This window comes from Mandrillus leucophaeus, unplaced genomic scaffold (assembly GCF_000951045.1).
Source record: "Mandrillus leucophaeus isolate KB7577 unplaced genomic scaffold, Mleu.le_1.0 Scaffold763, whole genome shotgun sequence".
Classification (NCBI taxonomy): domain Eukaryota; kingdom Metazoa; phylum Chordata; class Mammalia; order Primates; family Cercopithecidae; genus Mandrillus; species Mandrillus leucophaeus.
In genome coordinates, this window is record NW_012108286.1 from 1663769 (window position 1) to 1683751 (window position 19983).

Below are 19983 nucleotides of genomic sequence, written 5' to 3' on the forward strand. Positions count from 1 at the left end.
AGCATCTTTATTGAGACTGATAGAAGTGAATTTCTCAGGTCAGAAAACAGAAGAGCTCTTTTAGCTGAGTTGTGATATTTAAAAGTCTCTCATTTTGAATTTCTTGCCTGGCCAATCAAAATGTCCTCCCGGAACAAATTGTTGGATAATGAAATGCATATACTGTAGCTTGAGAGCACTGTCCTATTTGCAGCACTGGCTTCAGCCCGAGGCACATCTCTGGCTGCTCCTTTCTATCTATAAGTTAAAGCAATGGCCTCGGCAAGCAGTACACTCTGTACAGCAGCTGCAACTCGTTATCGGCTTTGTCCAGAATAACAAACAGAACAAACACATTTTGCAAGGGCTTTTACCCCTCTTATGTAGAGAAGGAGGAATTAAGCAATCAGTGAAATGCTGATTGATCAGTTGTGCTGACTAAGAGAAGTCCAAGGCCACATTAGTACTATTAAGCCCTAAAAAACAAAGCAAAAAGAAAATGTTCTTAGAACTTTATTTAAACCAATATTTCTGTGATGTGAAGTACATTTCCCCCCAAGGGAAAAATGGGAAAATATTTGCGTTTCACTTAGCACACTTTACTCACCCAGATTTCTTTGTAATGTAATGATGGCTAAGTATTTTTGTAAAGATAATTCATGTTTTTTGGCAGATTTTGGTTGATCATGGAGTACCAGGGTTGTGTGAACCAAAGGTATGATGCAAAGCAGCTTTAGTAAATCATCCCATTCCTATGCCACCCCTTTGACTTCAGTGCCAACCGCTGGTCACATCTAGACCACTCTTTACGAGAAACTGTACCACCTTCAAAATTCCAACATCCTTTTTCCCTCCTCCCTTATTTTTTGATCTCACATACTCAAGTATTCCTAGTGTAACAATTCTTTGAGCATTCTTTCTTATCTAGCTTAAAATCTAGGGTCTATCATTATAATCATTCCTTTCTAGATAGCCTCAACTTCCACACCCCAATTTCTAACTGGCCTGGCAAAACTCAAACCTTTAGTGCCAAATCCTCCATCTCTATGCATGCGCCCTTGTATCTGAGAATGGCTGAAGAAAACCATGTGCATGGACATTCTGATGTCACTATAAATTCATGGTCACTGATCTCAAATGGGAACCCAAGACTATTGGCTTTCCTGCTGTGGTTCTCTAATGACAGCATAATCTTACTCTTCACAGAAATTAGTTTAAACTTTTCAACCTTCAGTTGAAAAGTCTACATCTTACTTTATTTGAAAGTAGAAACCATCAAGGGTCATGCTCCCATTTTCACACTACCCAATCAGCAAACCTTCAGCAAGAGAAGGTATATTTTCTATATCTCCTCCTACCCTCCTGTTAAAAGGGTGCAAAGGTCCCCACTCCTATCAAAAACCAATCCTTCTTCATGCTCTTTAGATGCCATCTTGTCTCTCTTTCTCAAAGTCTTCACTTTTTGGTTATACTCTTTCTCTCATGCAAATTTATCTCTTTTTCAGGTAGAGCAGGCTTATCAGCCTACAAATGTGTCCTGGTCACCTTTCATCAAAAAATTAAAAACATAAAAACAACAAACAAAACCCTTCTTGGCTCCACATTCTCATCCAGCTTCTATTCTTTTACTTAGCTGCTTTTCTTCTCATGTTTTTTCTATTTTTTTTTTCTTTTGAGATGGATTCTCACTCTGTCGCTCAGGCTGGAGTGCAGCGGTCGGATCTCAGCTCACTGCAAGCTCCGCTTCCCGGGTTTACGCCATTCTCCTGCCTCAGCCTCCCGAGTAGCTGGGACTACAGGTACCCGCCACCTCGCCTGGCTAGTTTTTCTTTTTTGGATTTATTTAGTAGGGACGGGGTTTCACCGTGTTCGCCAGGATGGTCTCGATCTCCTGACCTCGTGATCCGCCCGTCTCGGCCTCCCAAAGTGCTGGGATTACAGGCTTGAGCCACCGCGCCTGGCTGTTTTGTCTATTTTTTAACATCCTAGTTACTCTCTGATCTACTTCAGTTTGACTTCTAACTCCATCACTTGAGTAAATTCGATACATGGTTTCAAGTATATTCTAGCCTTAGCCTGATCCACAGGGAAGGTTCTGGAGCACAAGCAACATGGCAGAGTTGTTCACTCTTGAGGTAAAGGAGTTTGGCCTCTCATGCCTCTATAATGGATTAAAGAAACACTCCTCAATCGGGGTAAGTTCCTGGGAAAGGTTTTAGGTGTGAGCAATTAGCAACCATCACCCACAGTGGCTGGGAGAGGGGGGCACTAGCCCCGTAAATAGGATCTAGGTGGTAGACCTAGCCAACAGGTCTACTATAGTTGACTTCCTGTGTGGGCTTACCTTGCATGCACTGCATCTCTATACAGCAATTAATCTTTTTCATAACATTAATAAAATAATTTCACTTTCCATGTTAAAATCCTTCAGTGACTTCCTGTTGCACTATAAATGGCAAATCAATATCTTAACATGCCCTGCCAACACCTACAGGGTCTGGAGTCTGATTGCCTTTCAGATCTCTCCTGATAATCTTCCCTGCTTGGTTCAATATCCTTCTGTTTCACCAATCAGTTCCTGGAAGATATCATCAATTTCCAGCTCAAAGCCTTCACATATGATGTTCCTTCTGACTGGGGTGCTTTTCCTCCCACATGACCCATTTAATTAATATGAATCATTCACATCTCAGTTTCTTCGGACTGTTTTAAACACCCAATCTAAATTTTGTTCTCCACTATTATTTTCTAGCAAAACGGCCTACTTTATTCCTGCAGAGTTTGTAATCATACATTGTAATAAAATTTGTAATTATATATTGTGAGATTGATTACTAAGCTGTCTTAATATACTGAAAGCTCCAATTCATTTATATTTCTTTAGCATCTCCCATGAGGTATCATGAGGCTTGGGACCATGTCATTTCATTTCACCATTGCCTAATGGGGTATCTGGTATGTAATAAAAGATACTCAACTCGTTGAATGAATAAATAAATGCATAAATGATGAGTTAATTAGATACACAAAATTAGGAGGTCAAGAAAGAATCACTTCCCCCTCCCGCAAGTTATTCCTTAACAATTCTCCTAGGGCTATCAGCTTTGGGAGATGAGAGGTTTAATCAAATTTGTTTTCCTTTGGTGCTCTCTTCTGGGATCATAGGGCTTGATGGATATTCTCTCATTAACTCATACACATCCCTGCCATTTTTGTGGCACTGACTTGTGCAGTTTTTAGAGGAACTGGGAAATAGGAAGATTAATAGACCTGGCTGAGGATAGAATGAGGTTATGACAGAGCCAGGGATAGAGTGTGCTTCTACATACTGACTAGCTTAGCGTGCTGCACACTTGTTAGCAGTTAAAGAAAACATATTGGGAATCAGTCCATGTCAGTAGGTTTGTAAGCCTGGAAACTTCCTTCTGAAATGTATTACTGTAAATATTCTTCCTCTGCATGCAGCTCATTTGATGAGATACATCTTTAGGCCAAGAACTCTTCTTGATGATTAATCCTACTCAATTTTCTTATGAGAAAATGATGCACAGAAAGGTTAAATAACTCAGCCACTGTAATAGAATGAATTCATGTCAAACCTCAGCTCTGAGGCTTCTAGTTGACCTGTACAAACATGTAGCTGTTTTCCATCTTCATTTCAAGAATGTTTTATATATTTAATGTTAAAACTCCTATTACTGCTTGTTGCTGAGCTTAACTCTTCATATAACATTTATATATGTAAATATTACTTGAAGTAGTTTTAAAGCCACAAATTATTTTCAACTGGATTTAATTTGAGTTCGCCTCATACTAGTTTGAGAGGGTAGCCATTCCTTGACAGTCTTTTTCTTCAGGCTTGAAATATAAATGCAGATAAAATTTGGAGAATTCTGCTGGTTAATTTAAACTGGGGTATGGCATTCTGAATTATAATATAACAGGTATGTAAAAATGGTTGTTATATTTAGTCTTAAAACTTAAGATATATAGGGAATGTATTTACTGAGGAAATACATTGATTTTGAGAATTTGTTTATGGAGTTGAAGTGTCTAGTACATTTTTATTTCTCCTCATACTAATTCTAAGTCAGGTGGTCTGACAAGGCCTCTCATCCTATTAGTATTACAGTATGACCTGTCTCCTGAACTTTGAAGCCATTTCTTTTCTTAGAGGAGATAAGAAAATGTGTCTTATCTTAGGTCTGGAAGAAACACGGAATCCAGTATCAAGGTAGTGGAGTAGTTATTTTCCCAGACATAGCACAGGTTTTTTCAAGTCTGAAGAAAAAGATTAATCTCCTTAAAACAGGGCTTTGTTGACTTGGGTCTGGTCATGGCAATCCTGTTTCCAGCCATCCTGTGTATAAGCTCTAACAGTCAGAAGTTTGTTTGCTTTGATTTTGATGTGGCTCATCTTTTCTTAGCTGCTCATATTCAAGATTTGGAAAAGAAGGAACGGTGGTGAGCTGAGCAATTAATTGGATTCTGATAAGGAGTTCTTCAGAAATTTTATTATTCCTGAGTTTTAAACCTGTATAACTTTAATATAACTTTGGTACGAGCCTTTACATTTTTTCTCTGTGTTTTTGTAATTATATTGTGGCATTCTTATTGGGTGTGGTAGTAGCAATAACTTATAAATGTATGAATTTATAGTTATAAATGTATGAATTATAGATTTATAATTTCATAGGTTTTTGAGGTTTAATTTCATAGATTTTAAGACTTACATTTTTTACATGATGCCTTATGTATTTATAGCATTTAATATTAATCTAAATTCATTTCAAGATATATTTTACCATGCTTTTATCTTTTATATGTTATTAGAAAATATTTGGCTTTCTAAAATATGTTAATGTGAGATTTCATAATTTTTACCTTGTCTTTGTAGTCACATGTGTAGAGGATATTTACAATTTTATTCAAGTTGATTTGTTCAGTTTTGATCATCAGACATTTTAGACAATATTGACTGGGAAAAAAGTGTAATTCTTTTTGTTCTCTTGAGAAATTGGTGTATCTAAAATGATTCCTAGGGTGTGGGTCAACTCCTATGAGATGAAAGATGGCATGGAGGTTTTTTATTTTGTGAAGTGCGTTAATAGGTGATCACATTTCATCCTGGGAGAGCTGCTGGAGAGGAGTATCGATTTAGCCTGTTATGATTGAGTCTTTGGGGTCTTGAGCTTCTTAAATTTTTAGTTCTTTTTGTTATTCTTTATTGTTCAATCTCGAGAGTAGAAAATACACGTTTTTGTCCACTTCTAAGAGTAAAACTGAAAGGCTTCTCAAGAGGGAGCTTTTGAGGGACAAGTCTGTGTTCCAGTCTTATTTTTATTCTCAGGATCTAGCACCATGCTTGGCATGTAAAAGGGCTTTAATAAGTGTTTATAGAAGGAACTGAAGAATTAATTATTACTTATGGACTATGAGAGGTCATGGCTGTTACTCTTTCTAATTTGTCGGTATTAAACAGACAGTGAAGATACTAATTTAGATCACACAATGTGAATGAAGCAAATAAAAGCCTAAAACGTTGGAAAAATGAAAATATTATATTTTTAACTTTGCACTGTAGTTGAGCAATGTAGAGCTATTTAATGATTTAAACCAGGAAGATATCAATGTGTGAAATAAGAGTATGTGGATAATATATTAATTGTATGATACAAACAAGATATACATACATAAAGTTCATTAAAAGAGTATGATTTCATATGGCTTTGAAGGATTGATAGGATATAGACAAATTGATAAAACTGATCTAACAAATACTTAACTTTAGATTTCTTCATCAGATAAAATATTGCATCATTTTATATTGGCTAAGTGATTTGCAGTCTATTTCAATTAATTATTATTTATAGTTTTTCTCTGTCAATGCCATTTAATGAAGAGAAAACTTCAGCAGACAGAAGTTATATGATCTTTGGCACTGTTGGCTGTGTGTTAAGCCACAGTAAGGTTCAGTTACATATTTTATTGTTTTATAATCACGCATTTCTCCTTTGATTCGTTTCTTATCTATACCGCTTCTTTCACATCCTAAATATTTTCTTTTGATAAATGTGTAGGGCAAGATGAGGAAAAGAAGAGAAAAATGTAGTCAGAGATTGGGAGTACTGAAACAATTTGGAATCCAGCCAGCTGCCATCACTGAGGTGGTGAAAGAATACCGTAATATAACTGGATGGCCCTGGTCCCTGCCAGGAGTCAGCCTGGACTTTCAGTGTTGAAAAGCCATCTTGGCCTGTTACTAGCCCTGCCCCACACCATTGTGTTTGCCTAAGAGCTGAGCCAAAGAATTTACATATGTATAAATCCCAAGGTCTGAAAATAGCAGTTAAAAAATAGTGCTAAATCAACATATGTGCTATTTTATTTTTTTGGTCAGTTAATATAATAAACTTTTATTTAAATGTAAACATTATTTTAAAAAGCACTTTCATTTTAAATAACTGATTTTCATTGAAATTAATTCTGGCTTCTAAGCAGAGTTAGCTGCAAAGACAATTTGTAAAAATGCAGAAAATTCAGAATTTAACCTGGGGTTAAAGTTTATTTTCATAATTGAGTCTGATATTTCAGTTCACTGTAATATTTCAATTTGTTTTAAATATTATCAAGACAAATATTGGGTTACCTTCACAATATTTTTTTTTTCATTTTTCTTACCCAGTATATTAAAAGTGAACAAAAATAAAAGAGCTATATGGTCTAGTGGATGGCAGTTCTCTTGGTGTAGGATTCACAGGATGGTCATCAGAAGTGCCTTGATTTCCATACAAATAAAAACAGAATTCCTAAAAGACCCTTAGCTGAAGGTATTAATAATTTTCATTAGGTTTTAAGTCTTTTAACCTTGTATGAATAGAAAAGAAAAAATATGTTTAATAAAAAGTCTTTTACTTAAAGTATTTTTATTTGTCATTTATTTAAAGGTTTATCAGTGAATCTGTTTACCTGGAAAATGTGCAATTCTATTTGCAAATTTGGAGCACTACATATATTTAAGAGAATACTTAGTTTCTGTTGGGAGTGGCAAAATTTTGTAACTGGGCCTTCATATTCCTATGTTACAGCCCTGGTCCCTGAAAGTCCTACAGCTATCTTTGTTTCAAGTGTATATGTGTTATAATAAGATAAATGTTGATTAGTTAATCAAGTACTAATTAACCTTTTTAATTTATAGAAAAACAGACATTTATGGACAAGTAAATTTTTTGGGTCAAAATCTTTAATAATTGGAAGAATGCAGTTATTTTTAGCATAAATATTATTCTAATGGGAAAAGAATTTCTTTTTCTGAGTTATATATTTTTATGCCATTCAGAGTAACTAATACAGTACTAATAATACTTTTTCTATTGTGTACCTTTGTTTCTTTCATTTGTCTTACATTTTATAATATGTCTAATCATCATTTCACAAAATTTCTATCATTACTGCTTGACCTCGACTTCTAATATGGCAATTAATTTTTATACACACATTTTTGAAATCGTGACATAGTTTTTAACTTCCTCATACCAAGTTCTTTGCTTTTTTAGTTTACAAGATGTTCAAGAATGCTCTTTTGAAATAACAATTCCCTAATGCAAGATAAATTAGCAACAACATTATATATTTTTCTTACTATCAACTGAGAATGATATTGATGAGGGCAAGTATAGGTTAAAAATAAATGACATCAAAAAACAATACCAGAATAAGACATTTAATTCTTCAACACTCAAAGGCATGTCAGGTATTAACATCCAAGTAGGCGCTTTTGACTAATTGTTAGTAGTTTGTAGAATTCAAGGATTGGGGTTGGCTTCCTTTTGTCTTTCTTTCTCTTCTTCCTCCCCTTCTTCATCTCCTTCTTGTTCTTCTTTTTTTCCCCCCTCTCAAGCCAGATCACTAATCTTCTCCAGAAAATTTTTAGCCTATATAAAATTAAAAAAAGGCACTCCTGCCCTATGACTCGACTTAGAAATCTACAAATCTGGAGGAAGAAGTAGCTCTGTGATCCATTCCTGGGGAACTGCAATAAAATTTTAGGGAAGATGGAACTTAATGTTTGTGAAAGCACTGGTCCGATTTCCAGGAGGGTGGAATACATCTTCCTGAATCACATTCCACTGAAAATAGGAGGCCATGGAAGAAATCAGGTTTAATATAACAAATTTGCTATAAAAGGGGGTGGAGTAGGAATGTGCGTAGGTGAGCTGTTCTCTACGTCATTCCAGTGTAAATTGCTGCCCCTGACTTCACGAAGTCGGTAACTTCAAGACATGTTACACCACATGTTTCTGTGATCCTCAAATATGTTTAATTTAAAGAGGGTCCAGTACTGTCCTGGCACATGATCTGGATTGCCATAGATAACCATCTACCTCACAGCTAGGGTTGCTCTTTAGAATCTTGCAAAACCATGTTTACTCTTGACAAAAGTTAAGAAAACAAGCCCATCAGAGGTGTTTGTTCTGTTCAGCATGTTAGAAAATGGTTTTTTTGCAATGATAATCATTGTGCAAAGAAGGCTGATGATGAATTTTTTTTACCTTTTCTTAACAGTATTTTGCTATTTAGAATGAACATTGTCTAATGATTTAGTCATTTTATTTTGTAAAATTTATATTGTAGGCATATTTAGACCAAGTTATAAGAAAATCTTTCAGCCAAGATTAAGTGTTGAGTTTGATTTGTGTAATTGTTAGTTTCTTTACTAGTTGTTGCATCATTTACAAAATTATTTCTATTTGAAATGCAGTAATTGTTCAGAACTTGCATTTCTATACTGATGTCTACTAACAGCTTTAGATCGAATATTAAATAACTCAAGAATAATGAGATGATCTTGAGTTACTTAGATATTTGTTTTTTGTATCTATAAAACAAAGGAATTAGAAAATAATTTTGAAGATTTCATCCAGCTATATAAAACTATCTAGAGAGTACATTTACCAGGTTTTCAATTTTCTACAAAACAGCTTTCAGCAGAAAGTAATCCCATTTCCTGATATACAATGTCTGATACATAGAAACTACTCAATACATAATCCCTGAATTGATTATTCTTTTAGAAATCCTAGATTTTATTTTTGAACAATAACAAAAATTTAATGGCATGAAATTACCCAGATTCCATGGTTCTGGAATACATAAGTTCAAGCAAGAAGATGCAAGATAGAAACATATAAGACATTCTTTGCTATTTTTAGCTAAGTCCAGCTGAATCAGTTAACTAGCTAGAAACGTGGCTCCCAGGTGAATTAGTTTTATTATTAGGTGGATTACTGAAAAATTAATAGCTTTATTTCCATATTACCTTATCATTTATTTAATTTAAAACATAATAAACCAGAGAAGTTGTGGTTACTTTCTTCTGTCTCATTGTTCGACTTTTACTGAAGTTATGTTTTACCGATTTTCAGGAAATGCAAACATTTCTGAGCATCAGAAATCCAGCCTTTGATACCTCCATACTCATGTATTCTTCCTATCAAATTGAATCTTAACCAGGTCACTCTTTCCAGTTCATTCCATGCTGTTGCCCCTGTTTTTTCCAGATATAGTTGACATGCTCCAAGAGGATGGACATTGACTAAGACTTGATTTCTGGTCTTGGCTTTGCAACTTATTAGCTGTGTGACCTTGAACAATCTACTTAATTCTCTGAGACTCATCATTATTGTTTATAAAATAGGGATAGCATTAGCTTATTTCATGGATTGTTTTTAAAATTAGCAAGGAAGGCATACCATTGCCTAGCTCGGGGATCAACACGTGGCAAGTACCTCAACTTTTAGGCAGGATCATACTTATCATCACTGGAGCCAATCAAACAGATTCATTTAAATACCTATTTTCACCTGGCATAGCAAGTGGTGTACATATTTATATATCTCTCTATATAGATGCAGATAATATGCTAATATATTGTGGTTATAACTTCCAATGTTTTAGTTTCTATTGTGGAGTCTTTCTTATTTATTACCCAAGAATAATAATTATTATTATCTTTTACTTTCAGGAAGATTGAAAAAACTTTGCTTAGGACTCCTATGTGACATGATTTTAAATTTAATAGTCAGCTCATGGTCAAACTCCATTTTTAGAATTTTAATTTATTCAATATTTAGCTTTTTATGTGAACATTGAGTTTCTTTTCTTAAATCCCACTCTAAGTTCTGCTTTCTATATTTGGATTTTTAAATTACAGCTTAACATGACTAACTTTGGGCCTCTTGCTATATTTTATAATTGCTACATATGCTTTTTGACTCATTTCCATATAAATCAATCCTCTACAACTTTTATTTATTTACAGCTTGTTTTTCTTTCTCTTTTTGGACTAACTTACACGTGACCTCCCTTTGGTTGCACTTTGTGTTTGGCTATGTCTTCAATTTTCCAAAGTCATTGAATTCTGATTCAACTTTCTAAGGCATTTCCCACTGTTCTTCTCATTTCACAAATACACAAGAAACTTGGTGAATTAATCCACTCTGTCCTTTTACATTTGCAATAACTCATTTATATACATTCTTTAGAAAATGTGTATGCACATAACATTGGCCTAGAATATATAATCCATGCTCTTGAATAAACATCTAACATGTCTACTTGGTCTGGTAGTAGTGTCTTTTTAAAGCAGAAATTAGCGTGACAAGATTTACTCTTTATAAATATGTGTTCCTTGTACTAACTTGTTCTCCTTAAGGTGTTTGTAAATGGGGTCTTATGAATGATAGCTTTTTTTGTTATTTTAGAATAAATCACATGTGCCCTGAGCTTTAATATGTGAAACCAATTTTACAAGGTCTCTTTTCCAGCTTCATTTTTCACCTTCTTTTGCATCACTCCAACCTTTATGTTATCAAATGTTAGATTGATAAGCATATTCATCATAATTGGTTCCTCACTTTCTATTCCTCAAAATGCCAATTGGATCCTAATGAATATGTTTTACTTGATTGGATTTCCAAGGACATCTGGTTATTTTAAACCCCTATCATCTAACAACCTGATATCTGTCTATTGTCATTATCAATCCTTGACATATTGGAAAGGTTTTCAAACAACTTTAAGTCTTAACTTAGAGGAATCCTTCTACCAGCTTGTCCTAGTTTCTGTGACAGGAGAAAGTGTGTGCCTTTTACGTGGATACAATCCACACCACTTTCCCTCAGAGATGCCTTCTTCATCCATATCTTTATGTGTGCTGTGTTCCTTGTTATGATACTAAGGCTAATAAAAATCACAGAACTGAACCTAATTACTTCTACCTTTTACATTCTATTTTCACACATTTCTGGTCAAACACAAAACAGTATAACTTTCTTCAGGGAGTTATTACACCTCCTTTTACTCTGAATTTGTTTGCTCTCCAGTCATACCTTACTCCTTGCTTTAATGTATCTCTTCAAAAATAGACTTTATAGAATTATTGATAGCCAAGATTTTTTTTCATGACTCCTAAGCATCCTTATTTCCTCTCATTCTTAACTGATGTAATTTTATTTGTTCCTGCTTAAATAATCATCACTGATCAGACAGGAATTAAGCACATAGGAATCCATTCATTCAGTCATTTTTCCAGAAGCATCTCTTGCATGCTTGCTATGTTACAGAGTTTTTGATAGATGCACCAACTTCTTAGAGTTGTTTTTGATTCATTACTTAGACACACTTCAAGAGGGCAGTTGGCAGTCTCTGTACCTTCGAAGAAGGAATTACTAACACCCTTATTTTCTCTTCATTCCAAAACCTAAGACCTTTATTCTCTAAGACATCCTGTTTTCATGTTTTGTTTTGTTTTGTTTTGTTTTGTTTTTCAATCTATAGCAGGTCTTCCCTTGCTTATGTCAGTGGACTGTCTAAATGAAGAGGATACTGGAAATCAGGATATACACAGGCTGTCAGTGTTTCTTTATGTTTCTTTAAAGACATTTTCATAATGATTAATATAAATGAGTTAATGGAAACAAAAATGTAAACAGTAGTTGAAAAAATAATAGTATCAATTGAAAACATACTGTGAAGTATTCAACTTCACCAGTGATTTAAAATAGAAATGAAAGCAAAATACTATTTTCTGCCTCAGAGCAAATAAAACCAAAGATAATACCTAATGTTGGTGAGGACATATTTAAAGGGACACCCATATATTGCACTGGTATGTAGGTGAGTACAACCTCTTTGGAGAGAAATCTGTAAATATTAATCAAAGATGGCAATATTGACATATATTGTAGCAGGAATAAAAGCAATGAATATGGAATGTTTTGTAGCCATTTCAAGTAAGGTTTTAAAAGAACTTTGTAATAACATCAAAATACATTTAACATAATATTACCTCCAAAAAGCATTATGCAAGTCAATGACAATTTTCAAAACTATGTTCTGAGCATTGACATAAATGCTAGAAGATAATACTTTAGTGTTAACAGATATTATGTTTGTGGGGTGGGTTATTATCTATTATTCCGTATTTCCATATTTCTTTAAATACCAAATGAAACTAAATACAACTTAGTACTTGACAGTTTAACATTTTCAATACCAGATATGTCAATAAGGAATTCATAAAATAAAGTGCCCTGAGGGATTTCACAGACTAAATGCTTCTATTTTTTAAAATGTATTAATAGAAAAGAAGACTAAATCTATAAAAAATATTTTCATTTTACAGTGAGTGACTTATAAGTTTAGAGAATCTTTGATGACCTGGCTCACAAAGAATATACTTACAAGTGCACAGGGTCCCCAGCCTGATATGTGTGCCTGCATTCATGCCTGTCACTCTGTTCAGCTCCGTGCAGACAGCTTATATGAAGCGGGACTGTGTACATGTGGTCAGAGAAGAAAATCATTCCCAACAGAAAAATGCTTGTTTTTTAAAATGCTTTGAAAAATAATCTGTCACAAAAGTGTAACATTTCCACTAAATTTTTTCATGCTTGACTTTAACATTGCCTACCAACTGACTGTTACAGTCTCAACTCCTTTGATTTGTCCTAATGTAAACTCCCATACTAATGTGTAATATATTCTTTTCCAGTTTGGTTATAGATTTCAGTCTAGCCTGAACACTCAAATATGAAACTAGCCACTATTTTATTTTTTGGCTGTTCCAATCTCCAAGATGATTGTGGGATTATAATGGATGGATTTTCCAAGTCTCTAATTCAGAATATTTAACCAAATTTTACAAAACTTCCGTCTTCTCCTCCTTCATTCTGATGACTAAAGACATGGACCATAATATGTATATATACACACCATAGTCTGCATCCGGGACCCTTTACTGATAAAAATGAAGCCCATTCAAACTCTCATGCCCACATTTCTGTCTAGACTTTAGAGTAGGAGAATTCTATCCTAGAATTGTTGACATTTCTCTGGAAAAACACGTTTAATTCATCATGCTTTGTGGTCAACTGTTATAAATGGTGACGAAATCTTTTCCTTGGTCAAGCTCAGGACTCCTCAGTACTTCCACTGTCATATTTGATTAAAACATAAGTGATGAAGGGAGGAAATCTGCTATAGTATTCATTGCATGGGTACCTTAGGGTAATAGGACTATGACTGATTTAAGTTTATTTTGCATCCTGAAAAATTTCCATAATGAGGATTGAGTTTATATCCTTTTTTTTAATTAAGGAAAGACAACCCTCACTACACACAAGCACACACACATACACACACACACACACGTGCACAAATAAAAAGCCAAGAGGTGAGATCGAGGCGTAAACTGGTATTGGACTAAGCCAGTAAGTACTGCTTCTCAGTCCTCAGTTCTCTAGGTTGGGAGTTTTCCTTTTGTTATTTTCATTCTCTTCCAAATCATTTTGCAGTGATCTTTAACACAAATTTCGCCTTTGCTTCTTGTTCAAAATACTTCCATGACTATCATGAATACTATTGACTGAACGTTTTAAGGCATACAAAGTCTCCCGTGATATGGTACCTGTTCATTTTCCCATTCTGTACCCTGCATCTAGACTTTTACAAAATACACCACATGACTTCATGCCTCTATGCTATTGCTCATGCCATGGCATCCCTTCTGGGGTTTCCCCCCTTTTATCTACTTGGTGAACTTGCGTCCTTCAATATAACACAGCTCAACATAATTCTATGCTTAAACTTTACTGAACGTGCACAAGGAACTTGATCTTTCTTTCTTATTTTCCCCATTTTATTTTCCTGTTGCATTTGGGCAACTTTCATGGCACTAGTTATTTTATTAATTATTTGTGTAAACTAGTATGAGCCTATTTTGTTTAGCTTTCTATCACCAAGAGCCGTGAAGCACTTTGAAATCAAATAATGTTCATACGTGAATATATTAAGTAAGCGTGAAGATTTAAATAAAACTTTGTTCCTAAAAAAAATCCTTACCCCAACTCTAGCACTAATTCTGTGTGATTGTATTAGTCAATTCAATCATTTTATGTCATCTTTTCTGTTATGGGAAGCCCTAGGAATGAGTCTATTGCCTTTATTCCTTGGCCTGCTTTGCAAGGGTGTGAAAGAACAATGCTGCAGTACTTCCTGTTCTACATAGTCATGTGACTTAAGCAAGAGCATGTGCCAGCCAATGAGGTCCCTTGACGGCCTGGTTAAACATGATACTGAACGATGAAGTGAATCACTTTTTATTCATGTTGAAATATGAATGCTGAAGTTTTGAAAATTTTATATATAACATTTTAATAACTAAAAAAAACTTGACTTAGGAATAGTGCTTATATTAAAATGAGTGTTTGTCATTTCATGAAGTTTTTACAAATTTAAGAGGCATAAGAGGGATATAATAGTCCACTTTGCTCTAGTTGTGTTTTACTTGATATTACTGATTGCTTTAGCTTTGAAACACAGAGCAATGCTATAGTAAGAATGTAGTATACTACTATATTAACCCAAAACATATTGTATATTTGTGGAGAAAAGTTTATTCTAACATTCTTTTTATAAATAGTAAAAATGCTACTTGTAGGATGCTCTGATTTTTATTTTTTGTAAAAAGAACCTTGTCTTTTTACTCCAGCAGAAAATGGCAAGGGTTCAGCTTTATTTGGGAATCTAAAATCTCTTATGAGGCATATTAGGTATCACATGTGACACAAGTAAAAGCCTATGACCCTCAGCATCTTGAAAGTTGCTACTCTTTAGGATAAGGTTGTCCATGATGTCTATGTCATTCCATTCAGCTGCATAAGCAATTCCTTTGATGGATGGCTGGTTTTCTACAACCCCAGCATTATTTTAGCTGGAGAAGGTAGTATTTGATGTGTTGCAATTTGTGCTACATGCCCATGGAACATCTTTGGACATTACCTCAGGAGGAGGGGTTAAGAGAAGGAGGAGCTGTGGCTGAAGACATTTAATGGCAGAATGAATGGAAATTCAAAGATCGCTGTGCAGTCAGCCTTAAACACTGACTGTACCCCCTCCCAGATTTCTTTTACATTAACTAAAAAAAGTCTTATCACACAATCTCATAAAATATATGTAATTTCATTTAATTTTAGTCACAAATCATCTTCAAAATGACGAGGATTTTGACAGCTTGCAAAGTGGTGAGGACAGTGAAGACTGGTTTTGGCTTTACCAATGTGACAGCACACCAAAAATGGAAATTTTCAAGACCTGGCATCAGGCTCCTTTCTGTCAAGGTAATACCCGTATTGATTGTTTCTGATAAAATAGTATGGGGTAGAGTTTAGCTGTGAAGCAAAGGTGTCCCTTACAAAGCAAATACAGTTTTGAATATAGCTCCGAAGTACTAATGTATTAATATTTCCTTTACTATGGAACCTACTGAGTTAGCAAATGCTAGTTTTTATCCTATCTGAGTAAAATGACAGTAATTTTTACCCAACATAAAGAATGATGACAATTCCTGTGAACATGTAAAATGTAAGTTCACTGCTTGGAAAAGAAACATCTATTCTTTCACAGATAGCTTTCTGTGCCTAGATACTATTGCTTACAGTTTGGATTTTAAAAAATGGGGCTGCTCATATGTGTGTGAGCCACATTATGGTATATAGTGTGTTAAGCTCTGTTCTGTAAAAAGGGCTTACTGAAAAGTTCTCTTTTGAAATATCATTAAAAATTTTTTTAAATATAATTAGAAAATATGTGGTTTTGATATTTTCAGGTCATCATGTAGACACTGCTTCAGCTGTTTCCTTTTCCTTCTGGCTGTTTTTTTGGACAGGCCAAATTTATTATTTTCATTTTGTAGAGTAATACATGGAGGCAGATAGAAGCTGATAATTCTCTCCCTCCAGAGGTATCTATAATTGAGGGGGCAAGCCCAGGAAAGAAACATTAATTGCCCTTCTTCCTGCCCCCCAGCATTGAATTATGAAATTCCTGTAGGAACCTCTGCTCCTTCCTATGACTTTATGAAGACGTTCATTATCAGAGAAACCTGAAATTACTCCATAGGAACTTTGCCAATGAAAATAATCTTTAGTGACTATAAGTTTAAGCAATCATATTATCTTTAGATATATTGCTTCTTTAGTAGTAAAAGCTGTAAAATTTGAAATAGAAAAAACAAAAGAAAACCTCTGTTGATGTGAAAATGGGATCTCATAGTTTGGAGTGTTGTGCTTATACTTTGTATGCTCATTGAGTTGACTAAGCTTCTATTGTTTCAGTTGCTCAAGTCAGGATTCAGTGGGGTTTTGGTTCTGACACCTGCAAGGCCAAGGAATACTCATAGATTCTTGTGGACACCAGGGATAGGAATGGGAAAGGAATGGGAGTAAAAGAAAAGGAAGAGAGATGGAGACAGGGAGAGGGGGAGGGGAGAAGTGGGATGGTGGGGGAGAGGGGAGGAGAGGGAGGGAGAGAGAGAGAGAGAAACAAGCTCAAGATCCCAGGAAAAAGGAGGAAATACATATAGTAGCCTTAGTGGTGTGTTAACAACGTCAGCCTTTAACATTGAGAAGATGCTAACAAGAGGGTAGGAAATTACCATTTTAAATTAACAAAACCAGAAAAGAAAATGTCTTTTATGTAGTTATATATTCAAATATATCCAAATTTACTCTTTTTAGATGGATATCATGTTTTAAAGAGAGTTGAAATCATTAGGATGTAGTTACATGTGGCCATAAAGGGCACTGAGAACAGTCACTAAAGGTTAGTGGCATTATGTCTAGTTATAGACATTTTCTTGAATTTAGTTTCATTATAGAAAAAGATGGGAAAGCCTAACTAACATCAAAGACATTGTAACTAGATGTAAACTATGAGAATTTATTGTTAGTAATACCTCAAGTGTACTCATGTATCAGCTCAGAGAAGATCAATAGTAATGAAAGTTATCCCCTATGATTATATGTGCCATCTAATACTTCAAAGTTAGGTGACTTGGAATATCTTCTTCTCACTCTATGAGAAGGTAGATATGTAGGTAAGGATAGGCGCATCTTCATCAGACACCAGAAACCGTGAAATTGAGTGAGTACTGACTTAAAATGGCGGAGATATGATTGAGATTAGAATCCAATTCTCCAAGATCACAATAAGTCCATACAACCACCACCACAATCACAACCACGACAAAATGGTCTAATTATGTGGATGGATTACTGTGAAAGCAGTTCTAGCTCGTGGTGACAGATCTGTTTCAAGGGTCTGTCACAGTGCACAGCTAAGAATGACAAATTTGTAGGAGGACTAAGCCATCATTTCATGGTGTAAAAGCCATTACTCACATTCAATCATTACTGGCCAGAGTTTTGGAGGAATGCCAAGCACAAAAAATAGAAGTTCTTGAACTTCACAATAGTGAATTAAAATTCCATAGAGCAGCCCAAGGGGACTTGTGTTATTATTCACTTATTTTAAATAGTCCTCTACCTACTTTTCTTCCTGCCTTCACTTTAAAAACTCAACTGTCTTAGAAAAATATAGCCAAATTTACTATTTTTAGATCGACATCATATTTTAAAGACAGTTAAAATCATTAGGATGTAGTTACATAATGGTCAGTGAAGGGCACTGAGAACAGTCACTTTAAAGGTTAGTAGCATTATGTCTAGTTATAGACGGTAAATGGATTGTGAAAGACACCCTGTGGTCACATCTATAATCATTGCCCTGTAAATTGGGTTGCTTTTTCGACGTATTTAGAGGTCACTTTTCCTCTCTCTTTGATGACAGGCAGAGAGGGTGGGTTTGGCAACAGCAATGACGCACTTATAATTTCATGTGGCCCTTCCCTGGGTATTTGTCGGTGGCTAATATTTGTAGAGTGCCTTGTCAATTGACACAGTTGTATTTTACTTACAGGAAAGAGGAAAGAATTTCAAGGTTCTCTGTATTTTAAAGAAAGTTGATATCAAGGGTGTAAACGATCAACAACCATAAAATTGTAAATACTAAGAAGTTTTAGAGACCATAATCTTTTTCCATTAGTATTGAAAAGGTTCAGCGCTCATTATTACAAGTTGCAACAGTATAGTGGGATATACCCTGGATGGGGCACAAAAAGATCTGGATTCTAACCCCTGTTACGCATTTCCTAATGCTCTGATCTTGGACAAGTCACATGTTCTCTGAACCTAAGTTTTGTCATCTGTATAGTGGAAATGATGACTGATTTACTTGAAAAAGTATGTGATTGTCACACATGAACAATTTTTAAAAATCTTTAAAGTTTTAAATTTAAACCATTAAACTGAACTTTTTTAAGCAAAAACTGGATATTTTAAAAAAATTCCATTCTATACAGTAGGAGGAGTTAGTAGAGGGTTATGTCAAAGAGTCCTTATGTTTTTCAAGTTGTTGCAATGACAAGGTATTTGATAAGAATTCTGAAATATTTATAATAATGATTTGTTCGCCTTTGCCTTATATTAAACATCTCTAAGAAGATATTTCTTATAATAAATCAGACTCAAGGAAAATGAAGCAAATAATCTTTTTTTTTCAGTATGGCAAATTTAATTCCAAAAGGCAGAATAGACACCATAATAACCTATTTCATTCATTTATTCATTCATTCTTTTATTCATTCATTTATTCTTTAGTAAACATGAAACCTCAACCATGGGAGTATACAGGAAGAATGATAAATAGAAGTAAGTAGGAAGAGGATAGTCTCTGATTTCAAGAAACTTACAGACTTAAGAATTCTGAGTTCTCAAATCTGGGAAAGTCATCAAGACTAAATAGTTTTATTTTTACTTGTAAATGAATTTGGAAATCAAAGGTATTAAATTGTAAAGGTTAAGTTCCCTATGAATAGAAAAGTGTTCAATAAGTACTCCTTCTAACATTAATCCATTCATTTTTTAACAATGGCGACCTGTGTTATAATTAAGCTAGGAACCTAACAATCTAAGTGTCCTCTCTGATACTTCAGCTATGAATAAGCACTGGGAGTCATTATTTCTTTTGAAAGGCATTCATTTTGTAAGATTTTATATTCTGATTTTGACATAGAAGTATCTATTCAGTTCAGTCTTAAGGAGCTATTGTCATTTGATTAGAAATTGGCAACTATAAAAACTCCTACAATTAGAATCATTTACTTATATTGTAGTAGGTTTTTAGATATTCACAGGAAATATAACTCATTATTATATTGGAGCTTCTGTACACATTAGATGTAAGAGTGAGGATAGGGTTATCACACACTTTAAAAAATAACTATTTTATTGGACTTTTACTACATATAGACACATTTTTAGGACTGGATTTCATCTATGGCAATCTACATTTTTGAAATATTAATTGGGTTCAGTCCCAAATAAGCTGTTGCAGAATTAGTTTGCCTGATGGACAACTTTACATATTTTTGGCGTGCAATATTTCTCTAACTGGGAGATGGCCTTTCTTTTGAATATTTTTATTTTCTCCATTTTTTATATCCCCAATTTTCTAAAATATAGATTCATTTATTTGTTACCAATAATGCCTCAAAATTATGTGCTTCTTGACATAAAACCCTTGAAAAAACTATAGGTTAAATGT

General features: G+C 34.4%; 1 protein-coding gene across 2 annotated transcripts in view; it reads left to right on the forward strand.

Moving 5' to 3' along the window:
- The window catches only part of CPS1 (carbamoyl-phosphate synthase 1, mitochondrial), a 196055-nt gene that overhangs the window by 62009 nt on the left and 114063 nt on the right, over positions 1-19983 (forward strand). For both annotated transcript variants that reach the window (XM_011966550.1, XM_011966549.1), the window contains exon 2: positions 15516-15659. In XM_011966550.1, the coding sequence (XP_011821940.1) occupies positions 15534-15659 (126 nt within the window). In that variant the 5' untranslated portion in view covers positions 15516-15533. The remainder of the gene's footprint in view (positions 1-15515; positions 15660-19983) is intronic.